This window comes from Cynocephalus volans, chromosome 9 (assembly GCF_027409185.1).
Source record: "Cynocephalus volans isolate mCynVol1 chromosome 9, mCynVol1.pri, whole genome shotgun sequence".
NCBI lineage: Eukaryota > Metazoa > Chordata > Mammalia > Dermoptera > Cynocephalidae > Cynocephalus > Cynocephalus volans.
The window spans coordinates 37,869,828-37,893,105 of NC_084468.1; the positions used below are offsets into that span (position 1 = coordinate 37,869,828).

The 23,278-nt window shown below is 40.2% G+C and overlaps 1 protein-coding gene across 2 annotated transcripts in view; it reads right to left on the minus strand.

Moving 5' to 3' along the window:
- Positions 1-22,938, minus strand: part of ATP8A1 (ATPase phospholipid transporting 8A1) — a 219,369-nt gene extending 196,431 nt beyond the window's left edge. For both annotated transcript variants that reach the window (XM_063107852.1, XM_063107851.1), the window contains exon 1: positions 22,628-22,938. In XM_063107852.1, the coding sequence (XP_062963922.1) occupies positions 22,628-22,676 (49 nt within the window). In that variant the 5' untranslated portion in view covers positions 22,677-22,938. The remainder of the gene's footprint in view (positions 1-22,627) is intronic.
- Positions 22,939-23,278: the final 340 nt, after the last annotated feature.

A 23,278-nucleotide genomic window follows, 5' to 3' on the forward strand; every position in this document is an offset into this window, starting at 1 on the left:
TGTTGATGATTTCAGTATCCAGCAATAATTTTCATCACTGAAAAAACACAGCATGCTAGTGGGTCAGCCTAATTATGACTCTGCAGTGAACAAGTGTTCATCCTCCCTTAACAGTATTTGATCATTAAACCCACTCAGTAGATGTAAGGACAGCTCTGGTTCTTCTACCAATCACTCCTGTGACCCTGCATAAACCACTCAATCCCCGGGGGTTATTCTCTTCCCTTGTAAAACAAGGAAGCTAAACTAATAATCTGATGTTCTCATTCAGCTCTAAAACTCTGTGAAGTTAGTATCCGCTGGGCATCAGACACAAAAAAGTCAATAGCTCATTTGTTCAGAAAAGCAGAGAAATTTAAAAAACAAAATAAAAGATTTTCCTCCTTGAGTCATTATCAAGCTATTTCACAGTAAACAGTTGCCTTACTTAATCTGCAGCAAGCACTCAATCATGAAGTTAAATGGTGCTTTGTGATTGTAGCTAAATCCCCATATTTGAAAAGATAAGCAGTGAGTATAATCTGTTGCCACGATTACCTGGCACCTACTGTCCAGTGAATACTGGGTTACCAAGCATGTTAACATATAGTCTTCCTTTCTTCCTCTGCCCAGATTCATCATGACACGTTTACATGCACACAATACAATGTAACAGAAGAGAAAAATGTTCAACAGTTATTTAAATAAAAGGCTTTGACCTTCTCTTGCAATGACAGCAGAAGTATCATCGCTGAGGGCCGGCCCGTGGCTCACTCAGGAGAGTGCAGTGCTGACAACACCAAGGCCATGGGTTCGGATCCCCATATAGGGATGGCCGGTTTGCTCACTGGCTGAGTGTGGTGCTGACAACACCAAGTCAAGGGTTGAGATCCCCTTACCAGTCATCGTTAAAAAAAAAAGAAGTATCATCGCTGAAATGTTCCATTTCTCATCACAAATATTATGATCCCATTAGTAAGACCCATTGTTCATTAGTTCATCCATTTGCTCATTCATTCACTCAACATACTTAGGTGCCTACTGTGTGCCAGGTACTTTTTAAAATGCTATAGAAACGGAAAATAAGATAATGTCTCCTCTCTCAGGATCTTACTCACTAGAGCAGAGCAAGATAATTACAGGTGATGGTAAGAGTAATAAAGAAAATAAAACAAGTGACTAATTTCTCATCTATATAATGGAGAAAATAGTAGTACTTTACCTCAAAAAATGGCAATGAGGATCCAATAAGTTAATCAATGCAAAGAACAATGCCTGGCACGTAGTAAGAGTTCAATAAATATTAGCTATTCTCACTGTTGTTGCTGTTATCACTGCTATTGATGCAATTACTACAGGTTCTGCTGCTTTCTACTAAGTGGACAGAGAATGTTTCTCAAGGAGATGCTGAGTTAAGAACTCGATGATACATTAGGAAAGACAAGGGACATTGTAAATCCAACAGGAGTAAGAACAGGAAAAAAGCCCTGGAGGGAAGAATGGACTTGGAATTTCCAGGAACATGAGGGCCAGTAACAGTAAACAGCGGAAACATAAAACAAAAAGAGGCAGGGCCAGACTGGGACAAATAATAAGCAACTTTAATTCATATTCTTTATGTGGTAGGAATCCACCAAAAGGTTTAAACAGGAAGACCATTTTGAAGTGACTGTGATAATCCAGGTGAAAGATGATGGGGCCAGGATTAGACTGTGGTGACTGAGACCAAAAAAAAAAAAAAAAAGATATGTATATGGTATTTTTGTAGAAAGAGCTAGCATGACCCTCATCGCCTCTCCATGTCTCTCATTATCATTCCACCATTGTATGGTCCACATACACCTGATGCCACTCCAAGTAAAAGCCGAAGACATAAAAGATGGGTAGGGTTTTTAAAATCTCATCCATAATCTTTTATTTTGATTACATGCTAAATTTATAATATTTTGGATGTACTGGGTTAAGTAAAGTCTATTGTTCAAATTAATTTTGCTCATTATTTTTGGTTTTTTTTGTTGTTTGTTTTGTTGTTGATTTTTTGGATTTTTTGCTGTTGTTGTTTTTATTCACAACTATTACTTTTAATGTAGGGTTTTGACTACAACAAATGATTAACCACTTAATGAGAATAATTCTCTTTCCAGCCAAACAACCCTATCCTTAGATATCATGCATCTTATTCTCATTATAACATGGTAATCAATAATACTTAAAATACAGAATATAATCAAAGAAGGTGTAGTAGATTGGATTATGTCCCCCCCAAACCCCCTGAGGCTTGATGAATTGTGTCCCCCAAGTTTTATGTATGAGAAACTTAGCCCCCACTGTGACTGCTAAGAGGGTGGGAAATCCTATCATGGTAACTGAAAGGTGGAGCCTTGAGGGGGTGGTTGGATTGCAGGACTGTGTGGTAGTGAATGGATTAAAAATGGTGGCCAGGGGTGTGGTTCTGAGGGCTTTAAAAGAAGAGGAGAGTCTATCTTGCTTTCTCTCTCTCTGCTTCCACCATCTTGCAATGTGAGACCCCTGGGTCACTGTTGCCACCACCAGATGGACTTTGGACTTCCCAGCCTCAGAAATTGTAAGCAATACATTTTGCTTTTCTTTATAAAATACCCAGTTCCATGTATTTTGTTATAAGCAACAAAAACAGACTAATACAGAAGGCGTTACAGAATCATGCCTAAAAGTGAGAGAGACTGTTTAGGTCTATCAGTTACGAGCTATGGTCAATTTAGACAAATTAATTAACCTTTTGCTGCCTACCTTCTTAGGCAAGTTTTGTGGAGAGTACATGAGATGATGTGTTCACAAGTGCAAAGCACTCAGGACAGTGCCTGGCTCCCCACACACATGCAATAATTCTAGTTATTATTTTTATTATAAAATCAGAAAGACAAATTGCGGGGGGTGGGAAATGGAATTTGTTGTCAGATCTGTGTTCAAATTCAGATTATAGCACTTCCATCATACATAACACTGGGCAAATTATTCTTTGATCCAAGCCTCAGCTTCCTCACCCATAAAATATGGATAACGTGAGGATGACATTACATTAGAAGTATAGCACAACAGTTCTATCATCCTATCCTCCCCTGAGATTATAAAGTTAACCTTCCCTTCAAAATACTTTATATAGGAAAAACAAAAGTCTTTCAGATACTAATGTAGCTATTAACGTTTTTTTTATTTTTTGGATAATATTTTACATTCTGACCAGTGTGAATCAACGTAGACAGTAAAACAATAAATTTTACCATACAAGTTTATAAATTATTATTAAAATAAATACACATTTTCCCCCAAACTGTCATCTGTATAGGGGTTATGCAACAGAAATGCAGGGGTGGGTAGGTAGGAGGGAGAAGAGAACAAGAAACAAAATCACTCTGTTGCTTGGTAATATGGTTATAGAACCATTAAATTTTTGCAGACTCAACTTTATTGCCACTATAAATAAAGCTTTAATAGGAATCAGAATATCTATTATCTCCTAAACACATTCAGGAGAGTCCAATCATATAACTTTTTATTCAGTGGCTTCCAATATTAGACATTAAAGAGACCATATTAATTGCTCAAGTTTCTTGACCTAGATTGAGGTCACTAAACAAACAATCACGCCTGCAACATTCATAGAGTCTAATAAAAGTATACTAACTGGAAAACTAATGAGAGACTTTAGAGGCACAAATGCAGAACTTAGGTGTGATTAAAGTTAGGTGCTACTCAGTAGGAAATTATAAACATTACCTGGCATCTTTTTCAAAGGCTTAGTGTACTTTTATTTTGTTCTCTTGGAAAAAGTCATAATTAAAAGTCCTCATCTAATATATATATATATATTTTGATCAAAACAATCTGGATCAAAACAATCTTTGGCTGAATAATTTAGGCATTTGTGTTTTATTTTGTTTTTAATGGTATTTTGCTACGTATATATATTTTAAATTAGAAATACAGAGGCAGTTACTGCAGCTACAAAGGATATTTGAAATCTCATGTTCTGCATTGTTGGAGTGAGACGGTCATTTCAAATGTTTGATTGTGAGCCTAACGGCAGCTGTTCAGACAGCAAGCACAAAAGCAAAGAACCACCACTCTGGAAACAATGAACTGAGTGCTTTAAAGGTTAGGACTTATATATCACATGTTCAAACATGACATTGAAGAAATCAAACACCTTTAAAAGAATGGAAATTAAACAGAAACTGTTCAGCAATATCTCTCAAATTTCTAGACCATGCCTGCAGTAGCCAGAGCAAAAATGAAATTTTCAGTTGCATTAATATGCCATCCCTGTACTTCATGTTGATTCAGGCTCTGTTCAGTGGACATCTGCTGCTCTTTCCAGCTCAGTGTCCGCTTCTCCTTCTCTGGAAAATATTGCTTTCTTTTGGAGAACTCCGCCCCACTCCCCCACGCCTCCAGCTCCTGCAGGAAGTCTTGGAGGACTGCTCCATCAAGATACCTGCCCCTTTCTGACTTCAAGGTGGGCACATGGACCATGTGAAGTTAATCACAGTCAACTTCTCATCTGGACAGAAGAAAAGGCAGACAGGACTGATTGCGTAGCATCCTTAAGGGACCGCCCATTAGTCAAGCTACCTTGGATCCTCTCTGACCTTTTTGTACAGCTTTTCATTTGATTCCAGGAAATACTCCCCCTACTTAAAGAACATACTCAGCCTCCATATTATGAAATTTTATCAGACACATTTCAGTCCTCTGCTGGAAGCCAAGCCCAGTCCCAACATCCATCTAATGCAGGTGGGCACTGACACCCTACCTAGAACTGGCCAGCCTTCTTCAAGAAGCTGAACCCTGTTCCCTGCACCTCAACCACTAGCTGGCTTTTCTGCTGTGCATGGAATGATGACCTGGAATCACAATGCAACCACCCTGCGCAAGAGATCACCAGACTGCCTGCTACGTGCCCCAACAACAGGCTCTACTCGCTGGATCAGATCTCCTCTGATGTTAACAGCTGCCCTGACCAAGTTCTCAGTCCAGCATGTTCTGGAATAACTGTGGGTTGCACCCTGAGGAACGTGCACAACAACCAAATGCTTTCCACTTCCCTAGCTTCCCCTCCATTACCGACTTGTTCATGCAATGGGATCCTAGCTAATTACCTTTAAGCCAATCTGAGGAGTTGCAACAAAGAGATCCTTACCCTTGATAATGTAAAACATGGTTATCTGCTTCAAAATATTGATTTTTTTCATCATACAAAAGGGTTCACTTTTAAAAGAATTCTTCTCAAAATGGTGAAGATAAGGAAACCTTGCTTCTCATATGGAGACTTGCTTGTGGTTAGAGAGCCACTGAGCACCAGAGCCAGGACAACATTTGGAAACTGATAAAGTACACTCCTCCGCCAAAACCCCACTCCCGCCTGGACTCTAAGACTCTGAGACTGACAGTTGCATGCATGCATGCATTCCTTCCTTCAGTAATTAAGCTTGACCTCACCACTTCCTCTGTTTCTCTTCTCCTGGGACTATCCTACCTGAACACAGTTTTTCCAATCAAGACCTTCCCCTACTCTCCCAGCCTTGTTAGATGCTACTTAAACTTTGAAGCACTCTCCCTGACACTTCAATTCTTCCTTGAATATATACCTCTATTCTTAGGTATATTGCAACTGAGAATAATAATAGATATTACAGACACACTAACTTATGCACTAAGGATGGGACAGGCATAATGACACGTGTAAATATCTATTAGGTATGTTACCGTAATACAGGAAAATAAGATAAATAAAACTTCAGGTAAGTCCTTTCCATGCACTAAATTTTTACTACATTTTCTACTTTAATAAAAGGCATCTCCAAATTCCCATAATTTTATACACTTGTCCCTATCCTGATACCCACTAATATATTTTCCCATCAGGACCTGTCATTACCATATATGGTAAATGATATTTTTCTTTAAGTGTCTTTGTGGAAACTGATCTAAAAATAAACAAGTGTGAAAACATGTCAACAGCATTTCTTGTCTAAAACAGGAAAAAAATAACGACTTAACACTTCCTGAACTTATGCTGAATTACAGCAAGCTCCAAAAGTAGTACAATGAATTCTAAGTGGTAGACATTAAAAAAAGTAATTCCTTACATTCAGAAGACAGGCTATCCTTAAGTAGTTTTCCATGAAAATCTACAGTATGCCTAGTGTTGGGCCTCACACATAGTAAGCATTCAATCTCCTTGGCAGCCAGCCTTAGATATTAACCTAGAAAATCATCTTGGGCATGCTGAGTTGCTTAGGAAGAGTAATAAAGCACTTAGTAATGCCAAGTCATACTTAAATGGAAAAGATGAAAGATGGAAGGACTTTAATGATATCACCTTGGGAATATCCCATAGATCACTTGGTTTGATAGAAGAATTAAAGGGTATATTTCCAACATAGATTTAAAAATTGTCACAGAAGCAGACTGCACTAACAATGAGGGGTTTCAACTACCAGACATCTACCAGGCATCACCTAGAAGTCTCATTCAGCTAGAAGCATTGTTGACTTGCCTTGGCATCAAGTTCATCTCTGAGAAGGTACAGGAAACAAGATGAGGAACTGCTACTATGGACTGGATTTTAATCAACACAGAGGTGGTAGTAATGATAGTCTTAAAAAAACCTAACTTTACCAAAGAGCTTTTGATAGTCAAAGAGGGGAATACCTGGCCAAGTCAGACAAGTATTCCAGACTTGAGGAAGTCACATTCTAAGTTATCATGAAGACCCAAGTAGAGCAGAAGCCAGGATGGATGGACATCTAAAGTAACATGCTGACTAACTGTGAAAGGCCCTGGCAAGGGGAAAAAGGGAGGCATATTCAGAGACACCACTGCAGCTGCACAGGAAGGCCTTGAACAAGAATATAAAAAAGATCATGGGAAAGGCTGGAAGTAGACTCTCATGTTCAAAAGTGAATAATAACAGATGCACAGGCATCTGAGAACGGAGGAAAGGTGTTTTAAAAAATGTTGGAGACCACCAAAGTGTTTTTTTTTTTTTACCTTTCATTTGGAACACAAGGAATTGATGAGATAAGCCTGCTGCCTGCAATAGACGATACAATGTTAACAGATGATAAAATAAAAAGCAGAGCTTCTCAACTCCTACTTCCCCTACTTTGTTTCATTGTCTATCAAGGATAGCGGTCTTAAAACTACAAAGGTTAGAACAAGCATTAGATGGAGAAACTAAAGCAACAGAGAAGATAGAAGATTACCAAATAAAGGGAAGGGGGAAAAAAAAAAAGCCAGCTCCTAGCTGCTCTAAATTAATTTATTATCTTATAGCAAAAATACATAAACATCATTATTTAACCTACAGAACTGTGAGAACCTGCAGAATAGTTAAGTGAACTGTCACTAATCATAGAAGAACCATGGTGAATGAGGATCCAAAAGATGAAGATAAGAAAATACTGTCCTAGTGTTCTATAAAGGAAAGAAGATGGATTGTGTACATTATAAACCACTGGTTATTAAAATGGGAGTACACAGATGTGCTTTCAGAGTTCACAGATTTATATAATGGGATCTACTGCTTCTAAATATTGTATGGGAAAAAATTGAAAATAATTCATAAGTTAAAAGAACATGTCCCTTTGCACTGAAAATTCAGTTAAGACTGAGTAGGACATAATTGTTTTGAAAGCAGTGTTTCTTGTGCACAGGATATTCTTAGAGACTGAAAGGAAAAAGTCTCTAAGTGGACTTTTAAAAAGTCCTCTACACTAGCCAAGTCTGAACAATAGTGTTATTAAACAATGAGTCTGAGGTCAATGCCAGTCAAAAATCAAGTGTATTTGATTAACAGGATGGTTAAAAGGGAGGTGGACACTGATGGGGATTAGCAAACCTCCACAGACTAATTTCCTTTCCTTTTCTTTCTTTTTAAAAATAGAGCCCTTACCATCTCGATTTCAACAAGGCTCTTTGCCAGACCCAACTGTTATAAAATGGACACATTCGATTCCATGATTATGTAACAGTATGACAGCTGCTTAATAAACATACATGGGGTGGGGGGAGTTCATACTGGAGCTTCCCCTTGCTTCTCTCCCGCCTGTGAGCCCTTCTCAAAGAGCCTACCCTGGGCCACCCTTGGTTCCTGCCTTTCCTCCCCCTGGCCTAGTATCCCAGCCCTGAGTTTCTGGATCAACAAGCGGCACCTGACCAGCTGGGCCAATCAGATTCCCTTCTGAGAATGTGGACTTGGGGTCCAGAGACACAGATGGCAGACTCAGGCTGAACAGGTGAGACAGGAGGTGCTCAGTCCCCGAGACCAGGTTTCAGGCCACTCCCTTAGGACTCAAGCCCTGCCTCTTAGTCCTAAGGTATGGTGGCCTGTAGCACCCATGTTCAGCACGAGGACATGGAGGTCGAGACACAGGAGGCAGACTTATGGAATCTTGGTGGCCGAGCATGATCAGTAAAAAGGAGTTTACTTCTTAAATGACCTTGCACTAGAGGCACTAGTAGAGCACAGAATATATTTGAATATATTCGGTGCATGTAGTGGAATTTGACCAATGAGCATGTGCAGGACTAGGTTACATACCTGGGAACCACCCCCCCCTTAGTTGAATATTCATTAGATAGTATGACTATGTATAGATAGTGAAACAATAAAAGCTGAATCCTGGTAGAAGGCAGGGGCTATTGCTCACTCTCTTTGGGGCCAGCCCGCACTCTGCCTGAGGTGTGTATTTCTTTTTTTCTTATGGTATTAGACTCGCCTTTATCAGGCCATTCTCACTCTCAAGCCAGCCCAGACTTTGTGAAGTATGTATTTCTTACTTTTGTATTAAATTTGCTGTGGCTGCTGCTCTGTCTCTGGACCTAGGCTGCATTTTCCCTATGAAGTCTGTATTCCTTTTTCTCTCTGTATTAAACCTGTTTTCACTATCTTCTGTGACTCTGCTCTTGAATTCCTTCCTGTGGTGGAGTCAAGAACCTGGTAAGAGGAGGACGTGGGTTGAGGCTGGCTACTGGGCCTCCCCAGACCCTCTCCTCTGGTATCACAGGGACCTTCATGGAGAGTCGGTCTGGAAGGAGGGGTCATGGCACCCTGAAGCCACATGCAAGCCAAAGGTATGAAGTGGAGAATGGGGCAAATGTTCAGGGACAAAAACAGGGCAATACAGGACAAAGTGAGAGATTCCAAAGACCCAGTCCGGTGAGCCTAGGCTGTGATCCAAGACGATCCCCTGGACAGAATGAAACGCATATCTTAGTGAGGGCTTTGGAGCCAGACTTCCTGGGTTCCAATGACAGGAGAAGGACCCTTATAACACGATTAATAAATGTGCAGATGACATGAAAGAAAAAGAATTCAAGAAGATTTTGAGAGGCTGAATAATTTAAAGGTCCTACACTGAGGCCTAAAAAAAATCAACTGTGCAAATACAATATGGGAGACATGGCCTAGCAAGACGTATAGAAAACAAATGTTTTTACTGATTTCACTGCTTTCTTACCAAGAAAGATTTCCTAAGAGCTACAGCTGTTGGAGAATGAAATGAGCTGTCTTAAAAGAGGGTGTGACACCTTCACTGAGAGATATTCAAGCAGGAGCTAGACAATCAATCACTAACAGGCTCTATCAGGGACTGTGCTACACTAAATGACTTCTAAGTTCCCTTCCACTTCTAGAATTCCATGACTGTATTCTTTCAAAAAGATTTTCTTAAAAAGACAATTATAAGTTTATCAGAAAACCACTACTACAGCACCAGGGCAGGGAACCAGTTTTCAACACTTTGTACATGGAAAAGAGCATTACTAAATTACTTGCTATAAATGCTTGTAGGATAGTTAACCCCATTGACTTTAGTAGCAACATTTTCATAGGAAATATAACTGAAGTATATGGTTCTGAATGAGCTAGCCCTTGAAAAGTACTGGAAAAAATGTTAATAAATAATGGTGAAAGTTATCTGAGTTATTACAACTTTCATTTTTGGAGCTATTTATGCATTTTATAACATAAAAATAGGCAGATGCATGACTGGTTCCAACACACTAGTCTTCATTTTATTAAAAGAAGCAGAAACACTGAAATAACATCATTTTGCTGCTGTATTATTTCTCAAAATGAGTCAGTGGAGTTTGACTGACACCTGCTTCTTACCTTCATTGTGACTTTGCAAGAGAGAAAAAATAATTCTTTATTTTTTAACCAAGTCTCAACCATCAGAAATACTCAGTACAGGAACTAAAGCCTACCTGCCTAGGACGTCCCTTGGTAGAGGCATCAGTGCTTCACATACACGGCCCCCAAGCAAGAACAGAATTTTATTCCATCTAACCAGACAGTATCCAAGGTAAGGAAAGGTGTGATACTCTCATCTGCCTATTGATAACAAGCAACATCACAATCTGGCATGTAAAACATCCAACAAGCCCACCGAACAAGGCTAGAAAAATAGGAAGCCCATAAAGAAGCCCCACCCAAGAACTCGACCACACCCAAACATGACCCTGAGAATGGGTGTGTGGCTCTGAGATGGCTTGTCCACAATAAGCACTGTGGGCAGGATTAAAGAACGCACCAAGACTGGTTAGACGAGACAGCTCAAAGACCTGAGAGCCACTGAACAAAACCAAGTAAGGCATGGCAGGTATCCTTCAGTTTGTCAGGATGTGGCTAAAAAAGAAGACAGAAACCACTAAACAGATGAAACTAGGATGTGTGAATGACAGCTTGGTGGGCTGCAAAGACTTGAAAGACCCAGCACAGTGCTCAATGACATTAAAGCAATGACACCCACACATGTGCACCATCAGCCCTACCCAATTCATAGGCAGAACAAGAACGACGAGAGGATGGATGGAACAAATGCTTCAAGAACCTTCTAACACCATAAATAAAAATCACCCAGTGCAGAAAGAACCTCTTAATTCAATGCCTGTACCTCCGGATGCTACCACCACCAATGAGAATCATAAGATCAGCCCCCTAGATCTTCTGGCAGTGGCCATTGTCAAGCAAGGTGCAATGGGCCTATACATGAATAAAAGAAAACTCTATCAGATTTCATAACCACTGTAGCATTTTAAAAGCTCTCAGCTTCCAAAACCTGAACAGCCTGATCTTATTCCAATCACTCACCAGACACAAATTTAAGTAACATTTGCTTAGCACCTACTTCATAGCAAGTGTTTTCATTTAATATCTCCACTCTGGAGAGTGTCCCTACAGTTTGAAATACCTCAAGAGCCAAAAGAACATGATGGCATGAAAGACTGTTCTCGCCAACTCTGATTATGGAGCAAAAAGTCCTGGCAATAGAATTATCGATCTCAAACAGATTAAATCCATACAGTTCCTAGGTGCCTAAAATTCATAGCAATGGGGAACAGGTAATGCGCCAGTAGTTATGTTTACTGAAGTTCTAAAGAATATTCAGAGAAAAGAAGATGGGGGACGGAAAGGATGGAAATCCTAAAATCTAGATTTTAGAATAAATATAATATTCTTTCAAGGAGAATAAAATGTCTACAAATATATGTATTTTGGCGCACAGGGACCTTCCCACTCTTATTTTAAGAAGCAAGCAGGTTTTCAACCAGTGTTTTCTATCTCAGTAAACGGTGCCATCATTTTGGGCTCAGGGCCCAAAACTTTAGTCATTCTCAACTCCTCTTTTTCTCTAACACGCCATATCCTACCCATCAACAAATCTGTTAGATCCACCTTCAAGCTATATCCTGAATCTGACTACTGCTCACCACCTCCACCTAGTAGTCCAATCTCTGGGGGTGGGATTCATGGGTTGTCATGTTGAAAGCTCCTCGGGAAATTCCAATGTGCAGCCAGGCTTTGTCTCCTCACTATCCAGCAGGCAGATGATTCACTGGTGGGTATCACTACCATTTTACAAAAGAAAAACAGGTTGCCCAAGACCACACAGTGTGGAAGGGTCAGAACCCAGATGTCACTCCAGACCTACAGAAAGCTCCAAGTGTCTCATTTCACTTTCTCTCAAGTCAAATATTTATAGGGCATGAGCGTAATATACTGAAGAGAGTGGGGACAGCACTAAACAGTCACAAAAGAGAGGACAGTCACAAAATGAACACACTCTACTTGTCAAGTAGCTGCCATGTCAAGTAGGCTGGTACCCAGTACACCAAAAAACACTTGAAGCATAAAAAGTAAAATGCTTCAATGGAATTAAAAATGACGGTTCCAGCTGAATATATGGAAAAATGTCTGACATCTTATAAAGATATTTATCTTATAAAGCCATCTTATAAAGAATATTATATCTGTTCTACTTAGTTCAGACTGAAGGCCTTGGTATTCAGACTTAGTTACAATGAAAATACATAGGAGAGTAGTTCACCAACCACAAGGATAAATTCCACAGGGAAAGTCACTTAATAAGATCAAGGGAGACTCAACTTGGCACCTAGGGAAATTAAGAGGGCTCCCCCCACACACACCTTTTGTTAATTATATTCACTTGGAAGTCAACAAAAGGCCAACTCCTATAATGATTCTTTAACCAAACTTTAAACAAAAAGACATAAATAAGTAGCCATCTGGGGTTAAGTTGAGCCAACAATTCAGACCCTTCCCTCTACTGGGGAAAATTCTGGTTTTTGAAAAAGATTTCCATCTGTAAAGTACAAATTACATTATCACCTAATAAAAGAAAAGTCTAAATGCAGAAACAAATAAGGATAGATGAGAGCTGTAAAATAAAAGACAATCACAAAAAGGTTGGACACAATGCATCTGATCTAAGGCACTGCACTGTTTGTTTTCTAATCCTTAGAAATGATAATCACCACCACCAGCAGCTGGTGGCCAGTGTTCACAACCATTGGGAACATTGGCAACACAGCAGCAGAGCAAGAAATCCTAGAGAAACGGTCATGAACAATAGATGCACTCAACCCAAAGATCTCTCGCACGAGGCAACAGGTTTGTTCAGATGAACTGGCCAAGAGCAACAGTGGGGAAAGTGCAAGAAAATGAAATTCTGAAACCTTGGCAGGCCTGGTTTGGTACCAGAAATGTTCCCAAGTGCAGAGCCCTAGCATCCAAACTGGGGTCAGGGACAGGCAGGGGGGTCTCCTCTCTGAGAGGGAGACTGCCATAAGCAAGGCAGGGCCCCAAGTCCTGGAGCTCTGTGAGTTGCTGTGACAGACACCCAGGGCAGAGAAATGGTGAGAGGGTTTTAGGCCATGTCTTTAGAGTGCTGTGTAAGAGCTCCTTAAATGTCTCCTACATCAAAGGTTTTCAGGACTGGGGTTGGGCTATACGGGAATGAGGAAGCGACAAGGGGAAAAGATGGTCTGCAGAAGGTGGAAGTAGATTTCTTTTATACCAAGTTAGCTTTACCTTAGGACCAGAGTTAGCCAGAGGGACCTAAGCCAATTACAGAAGCTCAACTATTCTAGATTGGCATGAGAACAAACCATCTCTTAATACACCCCTACATTTCACTGTTTCCTTGCTTCACTCACGAAAGCCAATCCTGTACTCTAAACAGGTTCCACTAAAGTGGTTCCCTGGTCCAGAATCTAAGCTGGCTCTGGCCTTCAGAAGGGTACAGTAGTTCCGCCTTGACCATGATTTTGCTTTCAGCAGTTTCCATTACCCACAATCAACTGTGGTCCAAAAATATTGAATGAAAAATTCCAGAAATAAACAATTCATGAGTTTTAAATCTCGCATCATCCTGTATGGGATGTAAATCATCCCTTTGTCCAGCATCTCCATGCTGTATAATCTCCCTGTCTGTGAGTCACTTAACAGCTGTCTAGGTTATCAGATCCTCTGTTGTGGTATGGCACTGCTTGTGTTCACATCACCCTTATTTTACTTTATAATGGTCACAAAGCTCCTGAGTAATGATGCTGGCAATCTGGATATGCCAAACAAAAGCTGTCAAGTGCTTCCTTAAGTTAAAAGGTGAAAGTTCTCAACTTAAGGAAAGAATAAAAATCATATGTTGAGTTTGCTAAGATCTACAGTACAATAAGAGATTTTGAGGAAAGAGACCACACTCACATAACTTTTATTATAGTGTGTTGTTATAATTGTTCTATTTTATTTTTAGTTATTATTAATTTCTTACTATGCCTAATTTATGAATCAGTTTATCATAGGTATGTATATATAGTGAAAAACATAGTATATATAGGGTTCAGTACTATCCAAGGTTTCAGACATCCACTGGGGGTCTTGGAACGTATCTCCCACAGATAAGGGCAGACAATTGGAACAGTCTTTGACTGAACTGTCACCAGACTAACCTGATGCTATTAAGAACAGCCCCGGATAGATGAAGATCAGTCATCTCATTCAAAGACAGCTCATACAAAATAGTGAGTGAACAGAGGACATCTTCCCTTGCCAAGTCAATTAGAGGTGTAAATAATCCATGAAGCCAAGTTCTACAGTCCCTTTAGACCAACAAAAGTGATGGTGATATTGTACATAAAAGCATACCACTCAAAGTTATATCTATTTCACATTTCACGTTAACATTTAAATGAAAACCAATAGAAAGAAAGGGCAGGATGGTTTTTGCTTACCAAATCTATTTAAAAAGAGATTCCTTAAAATGGAAACAAAAGATGTCACTTCTCATAGAAATTGACAGTAGAATAGTAGAATTCAGAGTCCAGAAGGGGAGGGGGTTGGGGAAGGAGAAATCACCACTTTGGGTACAATGTTACATACAGGTAGACAGGAAGAATAAATTCTGGTATTCTAGGCTTACTAGAGCTGATAATACATTATACCGTATATTGCTAAATAGCAAGAAAAAAGGATCTTGATCGTAATTACCATAAAGAAAAGATAAATGTTCAGGGGATGAATTTGCTATATATGCATGTATGAAACAACACACCACACCCCACAAATACGCACAAATTTTAAAATAATTTTTTTTTTTAAAAAGATGCCACAATGTACTTATATAAAATCTCTAAATTGCCACAATGGTCATGGCAAAAGCAGTGTTTTCTAAGCACTAACATAATGTGTGGGGTTTCATGAGGACATACATGACTGCCTTCTGTTGTAAGGAAGGAAGTTAAAGGCTTAATCTCTACTTAAGAGAAACAGTCTATTCATGTATTTTTAATAAGCTTAATTTGAGCGATGGATTTCCATTATAAAATTTTATATTCTGAAAAATTCTAGTAAATCCTAACATGTAAAGACATGCTAGAGATATAATCTACAGTTGTGCTGTCCAATATACTAGCCACTAGTCACTGTGGCTACTGAGCACATGAAATAAGGCTAGTTCAAATGGAGATGTATTGTAAATATGATACCCACAAGATTTAGAAAACTTAATACAAAATATAAATGTAAACTATCTCATTTTAAAGTTTTATACCAGTACATACCGAAATGATAACTATTTTAAATATATTGTATTAAATAAAGTATATATATATTTAATATATTAATACTCATTTATCTGTTATATATTATTAAATATAGTATTTATATCAATATTATATTTAATATTTAACTAAGTCAATAAAATATACTGTTAAAATTAATCTCACCTACTTCTTTTTACATTTTAAATGTGGCTCCTAGACTATTTTAAACTACCTATGTATCTAACGTTTGTGGCTCACATTTTATTTCTCTCAGTGCTGATCTGAGATAATGAATGCCAATTTAATTTAAGTAGATCCTATGGAACTATTAGTTAAATCCTAGTTGGTCTAAATTCTGACCTAAGTCCCAGGAGAAAGGATAAAAAAGAGTAATATCTCAGCTATCATGTAAGGGCAACTATATGAAAACTTAAAAGTAGTAATTTGGAACCAGAGTCCAAAATACTTCAGATAAAAATGAACCAATCTTGCTAAGAAAGTAGTATAAACAACATATCTCTGGTCAAGTCTAATTAATTGAAAACCTAATTTAAAAATACTTTGTTTTATGATATACGATGTAACTTAAAAACCTATAGAGATGAAAATAAATTGAAAAACTATTTGAAATGAAAAAATTTAGACCGATGGCAAAATCAGTAACTCCACGTTACATATGTCAACAGTCACAGATAAGAATATGTAATGTTTAAGAGGACTTCATTCACAATACCTTCACGAAATAAAAATAATCTAGGAACACATAATCAAAATGAGCAAGATTTATTCTTAAAAAACTGTCTCCAGTATATGAAAGAAAATACCAATAAATGGAGAAAGTAAGCATAAATGACTCAATATAAGAAACCTGTCAATTCTCTCAATATAAATTTATAAAATTAATGAAATCCCAATAAATATCCCAACATATTTTTTTAACTTGATTCAGTGATGGATTCATAAGTTCAAGTGGAAAAATAAACATGTAAAAAAAGCCAAAAAATTTAGAGAAAAGAGCAGTGAGAGTGGAACAGCTATGAGGAAATTTTTATTAAGTTGCAATAAAGGAATTTGATACAGATAAACAGACCAAAGTAGAAAGAGGTGGGGGGAGAGGGAGAGACTCACAAACTTCGTAAAGGAACATGAATAAACAATTCAGAAAAAAGAAATCACTAAACTTATCAAATTGTGTTCAACCTAATAATTAAATGCAAACTTAAAAATTTTTTTTCACTGTATATATATATATATATATATACATATAGATAAGGATAAAAAAGAACGTGCCCCAATGCTGGAGATGGATAGACAGGCACTCTTGTTCACTTTCAGTGGGACTGTAAACTTGTATAATCTTTCCAGCAACTTTGAAATATGTATCAAAAGTCATAAAAAGATACATATGTCTGTAATGTAGGTACATGCTTCAATTCTCACTGTTTTTGAAATGACAGAATGAAGAAAAAAAAAGAATTATGTTTTATTGGTCCATTTTCTGTTGTTTATAACTTAATACCTGAAACTGGGTAATTTATAAAGAAACAAAATTTACTTCTTGAAGTTTCAGAGGCTGAGAAGTCCACAGTCCAGAGAGCGCATCTTGTGAGGGCCACCTTCTTGGTGGGAACTTTATAAAGTCCTGTGGCAACCAGGGTATCACATGGTGAGAACGGCAAGAGCTCTTTAACATATTCACTTGCTCTTTTTATAAAGCCATCAGAACCACTCCTTAATAACCCGTTAAACCATTAACTCATTACTGCATGAAAAATGGATTAATCTATTCAAGAGGGCACAGTCCTCACGATTCAATCACATCTTAAAGGCCCCAACATTCAAATACCACAATCGGATCTCCCACCCTCTTTACACTATTACAATGGAGGTGAAGCCTCAATGAATTTTGGAGGAACATTCAATCTACAGCATCTGTACTACAGATTAAAAAATCTAATTTAGTTCTAATGCACTTAATATCTCCAGAATTACACTAAGTGAAATGACACGTAGTTTTAGATTTCCAAATAGTGATTACATGACACACACACTCTCACAGTGCCACTTGAGTTATAAATCTTCAGCTCATCTCCATGTTTCCTTTGGGTCCACCTTCATTCACCACATCCTTTTTATCCAACCACCAATTAGCGGGCACACAGCAGGTGCATAATACATCTTTTACCTGGACAACTGAAACAGCCTCCTAAAATTTCTCCTTTAACAATGCTCACAGAAATTATTTTTCTCGTTCCTTTTGTTATCTTTTAAGTAAACGAAACACAGTATTCTATATAGTTGCAAACATTTTAGAGTTGCCATTTAGGAAAACAATCCCTAAAACAACTTTTAAACATATCACTTAGCATATGTTTTACATAATCAACTGAATGTTCTTACATTTTAGCATTATTATATTCAGCAGAAGAAAATGCAAACCACTGGATAGATAGGTGTTTTTTGTGTGCATATCTTAGTTTTGAACAATTTAATGCTTATTATTTTGTAACATGTGAGCTCTAGAATAGTTCCTATTTTATTCAAGCAAGAGACTCTGCAATATGAGTACCTGATTGTGACTGAGTCTGTTGATTACCCAATAACCATTCTCTCTTTTTCTTTAGTAACACAACACTGAGTAATGTGCCCAGCTGGAAAACTCCAGCTTCCCTTGCAGATGGGAGCCAATATAAAATAAGCATTAGTCTTTATGTGGTGCTTTCAGGAAAAACCTTTTTCTCTCATCTTTCCATATTTTTTTCCTGTCTGGAACTCCTACTTGATGGTTGGCACCCCAGCAACCATCTTGTGACTTTACAGAAGTCATACACTCAGGATGGTGAAGCAGAGAGGCATAAGGAGCCAACAACCCCATGACTCTGTGTAGCAGACATAGCTGACCCTGACTTCCTGCCTCCATATTAATTTTACAGGATAATAACTGTATTTTGTATAATCCACCATTATTTCAATCTCTGTTTCTAGATTACTAATGCTGTGTTCAGACACCCACTTGATTTAACTGGGGTAGTAGTGAAGAGACCTACAATTCCTAGCCTTCTGCTTTTACTTTTGCTTTCTGGAACATTTATCCACTATCAAGGTTTCAGTTATTATCTCTGAACTCATGATTTCCAAGTTTGATTTTTCCCATAGCTGACCTTGTTAAAAGATGTCCATTTGGATGTCCTTCAATTACTTCAAAATTTGAATTAATATCTTCTCTTATTGTATGGACCCTCCGCAATTTCCTTATTTTTTAATAGATTTGCCCAATCAGCCAGATTCAAGGCTACAAGGGAGCCCCAAAATGTGTTTCAACCAGCACCAGGATATGCTGGAAGGTTCATTAAGAATGCAGATCCCCAGGCCCATCACAGATCTGCTCAACATAATCATCATGAGCCAGCCAGGGAAGCTGCATTTGAATGAGATACTCGGGATCTTATAAACATTAAAATTCTACATTACTGCTTGAGAATTGCCTTTTTTTAAAAAAAATCCATCTCTCTCCTGCCCTATATTCACTATATCGCTAAGTCCTATAATGTGAACTTTGTGACATCATTTCCTGCTATTCTCCTCCTCACTGTTCCTTTAACACTCCAGACTCTCTCCTGCCGTGGGGCTTTGCTCTGGCTGTTCTCTCTGCCTGGAGCATCCTTCCCCCAGATCCCTCCCAGGCTAACTCCCTCACCTCCTTCATGTCAATTTTTCAAATAAAGGCTAGCTTAACCAACCTACTTAAAATTGCAATCCATTCACTGACCTTACACATCTTACCTTCTTTTTATTTTCCCCATAGCATTCACCACATAACAAATTCTATAGCTTCCTTATTGTGTTTGCTTTGTCTCCAGCCTCACTAGAATATAAGCACCTTCAGGGCAGGGCTTTTTCTATTCTGCTCACTGATGTATCCCAAGTACCTGGAACAGTACTTGTAAGAGTTTAAAAGATATCTGTTGAGTTAACGATTTAGTCAGAAATCTCTGAACGCTCCCTTCCCATTCTTACTGTTCCATCCCAATACTAATCTCGACCTTTGTCATTTTAAGACTTTACTTGCAATAGAGTCTGTCTACAGTGCCTTTCCCTCCAAACCACCCCAAACGCTTCCAAACTTATCTAACAAATTTCCTTTGGGATGTCATTCCCTTATAATAAATTGGTTACCAACTGGCTCTGTCAGAGATTAAAAATTGGTGTCATGCTAAAATGAGAAATTAGATTAGATGAACTCTAAGATCCTGGTCACTCAATTCTATATCCAAGTGACTCATTTTGGCATTCAAAGTGCTGTGTAATCTGGCAGAAGGCTACCTATCCAAACCTAGATCTTGTTCCTTCCAAGTTTCCCTCTGTTGCTGGCCAATTTCCTTAAGAATTCTGAAATAAACCATGTTGGCTTTCACCATTTTTTCATGTCATTACTCTCTACTTTCAACATCCTCCCAGCCACTGAAATAGATGGCAATATCCTTTAGAATCTTGCTGCTCAGACTGTGATCTGCAAGCCAGCACTACCTGTGAAATTGTCAGAAATGTAACAATTCCAGCCCTACCTCAGACCTCTTGAATCAAAATCTGCATTTAACAAGATCCCCAGGTGTTCAAATACACCTTAAAGTTTGAGAAGCATCGTGTGAGAACTCATCTGAAATCATACCTCAATGAAATGTTCACACGGCAGGCCTCATGCTCAGGAATAAGTATTACTGAATTCCTGATCGTCCACAGGACTTATGTCATCCAAAACATCCCCTCTTAGACTATTTATTTCCTATTTCATTTAAGTTCTTTCTCCCTAATTTTGTTATAGATAACTTGCAGGCAGGACAGTCATGTATCTGGCCAATCTGGATGCAGGAAACAGAAACCCATTCAAGTCACCTTGGGAACTGGGACTAGAAAACTCAGAGAGGAAGGGCTTCAAGGTCTGACGACTCTCTCCACCCTCTCTCAGCATGTGCGTCTGCCTATCCACTCCATTCTCTTTTCTATTTCTCTACTCAATAGTTTCTGCTTCCTTATATCAGCAGCATTCACATGACCTATAATGGCCATCCATTCTCTGCCCTATCAGGCCACTCACCTCTGCTCCTTTCTGCTTTAATTTTCATTCTAAGTCTCTAACCTTCATACTTCCCGAGAGATGATCACAGATAATCTTTTTGAGCCAAACCACAACGTTACAAGTATCTGAGTCACCTGTGAAATGGATGCCCTTCGGGTCAGCCTTTGTGTCAGCTGATCCAGACAGCTGAGGCCAAGGGGGTTGCAGTTCAGAACAAGGCCTTTTAGGCAGCAGGAGCTGTCACTGGAGAAAATTCATTAGGAAAGAAAGGTGTGGGCAGAGTACGCGATGAACCACATCATCAGCACACAGAGTGATTATTTATTTTGTCTTCACCACAGTCTGGAACAAAACGCTGAGCACATAAAAATTAACCAATACGGGAGGGAAGGGTCATTCACTAAGCATCACTAAGCCCCTGACTCTGTGCTGGATGCGCAAGAAACACAAAGATTAAATAAGAAGGAGCCCTTGCATTCCTAGAGCTCTTAATCCAGATGTGTCACTGAACTAGCTTCTCAACCTTGGGCAAGTTACTAAACCATTCTGGGCCACAGTTTTCTCAATGGTCAAATGGCACATTTCATCAGCCTCCAGTGTTGTAAGGTTTCATAAAGTAATCTTTGTGAAAGTGCTTTGTAAAATACATATGCCAATCAGAAACATACTGCAGCCTTTCAATGCTAATAAAATCCTCTCACATGCCACTGTTTTTGCATTGCTTTTGGGTTTTTTCTGTTGTCCCTATTTCCCACAATACATGATCCATCAATTGCTATTATGTGTTTGAAAGACCACTGCCGTTACCACTACCTCTATGGCTCAAATGGTGATTAGGAAAATTTATTCGTTTTATTCAGAAGTGCAAAAAATTTATATTTTTACTGTGTACATTTTTCATAACACTATCATCTATTCATACAACTCTGTATGTAAAACTGTAATGTCCTATACAAGTATTTTTTCAGTGTATTACAAATGACATTAGTATGTATTATATTCTTTTACAGGATACAGGTCAGTTTTGACTCTTGTGTGGCCTCCCGCCCAGAGAAGTTTCACTGAATATCTTCTAAACGCTGCAACAAAAAAATCCTATTACTAGAAGACAGGGACCCTATTTTTACGTGGGGACTCTGAGGAGGAAAAATAGTAAAATGGCCTGTCTCAAACCCCTGGACTCCAATTCTCCTAACTTCTATGTTTCTTTTTTTTCTGAAACCACTTTACCACCTGCCTCACAGTAAAGGGTGGGGGTGAGGAGGAAGGCTGGCAATCAGTGATGATGGCAAAATAGACCAGTCCTCAAAAACATGTTATTCCATCCTTTGCAGGATTTAAATACAGATTTATGGAACAGAAAAACAAAAGAAAACAAAGCTCGAGATAAGTGCAGTCTTGGCTTTGCCCTGAGCAAAATCAAGTAATATTTACTGAGTGCCTGTCATATGCCAGGCAGGATGCTGAGGGTGCCTCGATCCTCCAAAAGCTTACTTGCCTATACTCTCAGGCATCTGTTGCTCTGTGCTGACAAGTGTAGCCATTCAACAGCTGGCCCTGGGTGGAGCAAAGCTCCCACCTTGCTAAAGTCAGCTCAGCGGGGCAAACTGCGGGTTTCAGGCAAAAGGAAAAATAAAAATGAAACCTCAGACGGTAGCCGGGTGAGACACCGCTGCAGTAGGCAGAATTGCAGAGACGGTATTGCACGGCGCCCACTGAGCATACAACCCGTTAAGCCTCATTGCTCTTTGAGAAGCAAGGGACTGTGGATCAAAGGATCCTGCCGCCTTGGAAAGGCAAACCCTCTTCTCCGGGAGCTGTGATGTGGAGGCTGCGAAAAGGTGGGCGCCGTAGGTGGGACGGGGGGCTGGGGATCTGTTCACTAGCGGGAGGAAGCTGAGCGGAAACCTGGAGATGTGCGCCCTACTGGGGAGGGAGGTGGGCAGGACGGGTGCGCTCGGTGACGGGGTCCGAGAGCCTGGAAAGGGTCTGCGAGTGCACTGGTGGCAGCGCAGGGGGAAGCATCCGCTGGGAACCGGGTGCGACAGCCGGACTGCACGGGGGAAGAGGTGGGAGGGGGAGTCTCTTTCCCGATAAACACACACGCGCCGCCTGACCCGGGGATGGCCCCAGTCGCCTCCACGCGCGCTCCGCGCACAGCCCAGTGCTGCGACGGCCACTCACCTTCAGCGCGAGAGCGGATCTCAGACACGGTCCTCCGCATGGTGGGCATCGCGGCGGCGGCCGCAGGTGGGTGTTCAGCCCGAACTCTGCACCTGTCACGGCGCCGTGCGGACGGGAGACCTGGCTGCGCCCGGCCGAGCGCTCAGCTGCAGCTCCGGCCCCGCCGCCCAACCAGGGCAGCGCGCCGGGCGCGGCCCCGCAGGCCGGCACAAGGAGGAAGAGACGGCGGTGGCGAAGGTGGCGCCTTCCGCAGAGGTGGGCGAGCTCTCCCTGCAGCCGCCCGGGGGACTGCTCGCGAGGGGCGGAGCTCGGACGCCGGCGCCGGGGGAGGGGCCTGCGGGGCGCGCGCTCACTCGCTCCCGCCGCAGTCTGGCGAGGAAGGCGGGAGGGGGCGGGACAAACCTCGGAGCACCTCCATCGCCCCGCCCACTTCGGACCGTACCACTCCTGGGGGGGGGGATCAGTTATCAGCCTCCTCAACCCCCCAGCGCTCTCGCTCCGCCCCGCGGCATTGGCTTACCCTGTCCCTCTTTAAGGCTATTCCGACTCTTCCAAGTCTTGGCTAGAGGGGAAGGGGCGCTTTAGCTGTTGTATCCTCGCGTGTCCCCTGCAGCCATCCCCTAGCTTTTAATAACAATGGAACCGTCTGTA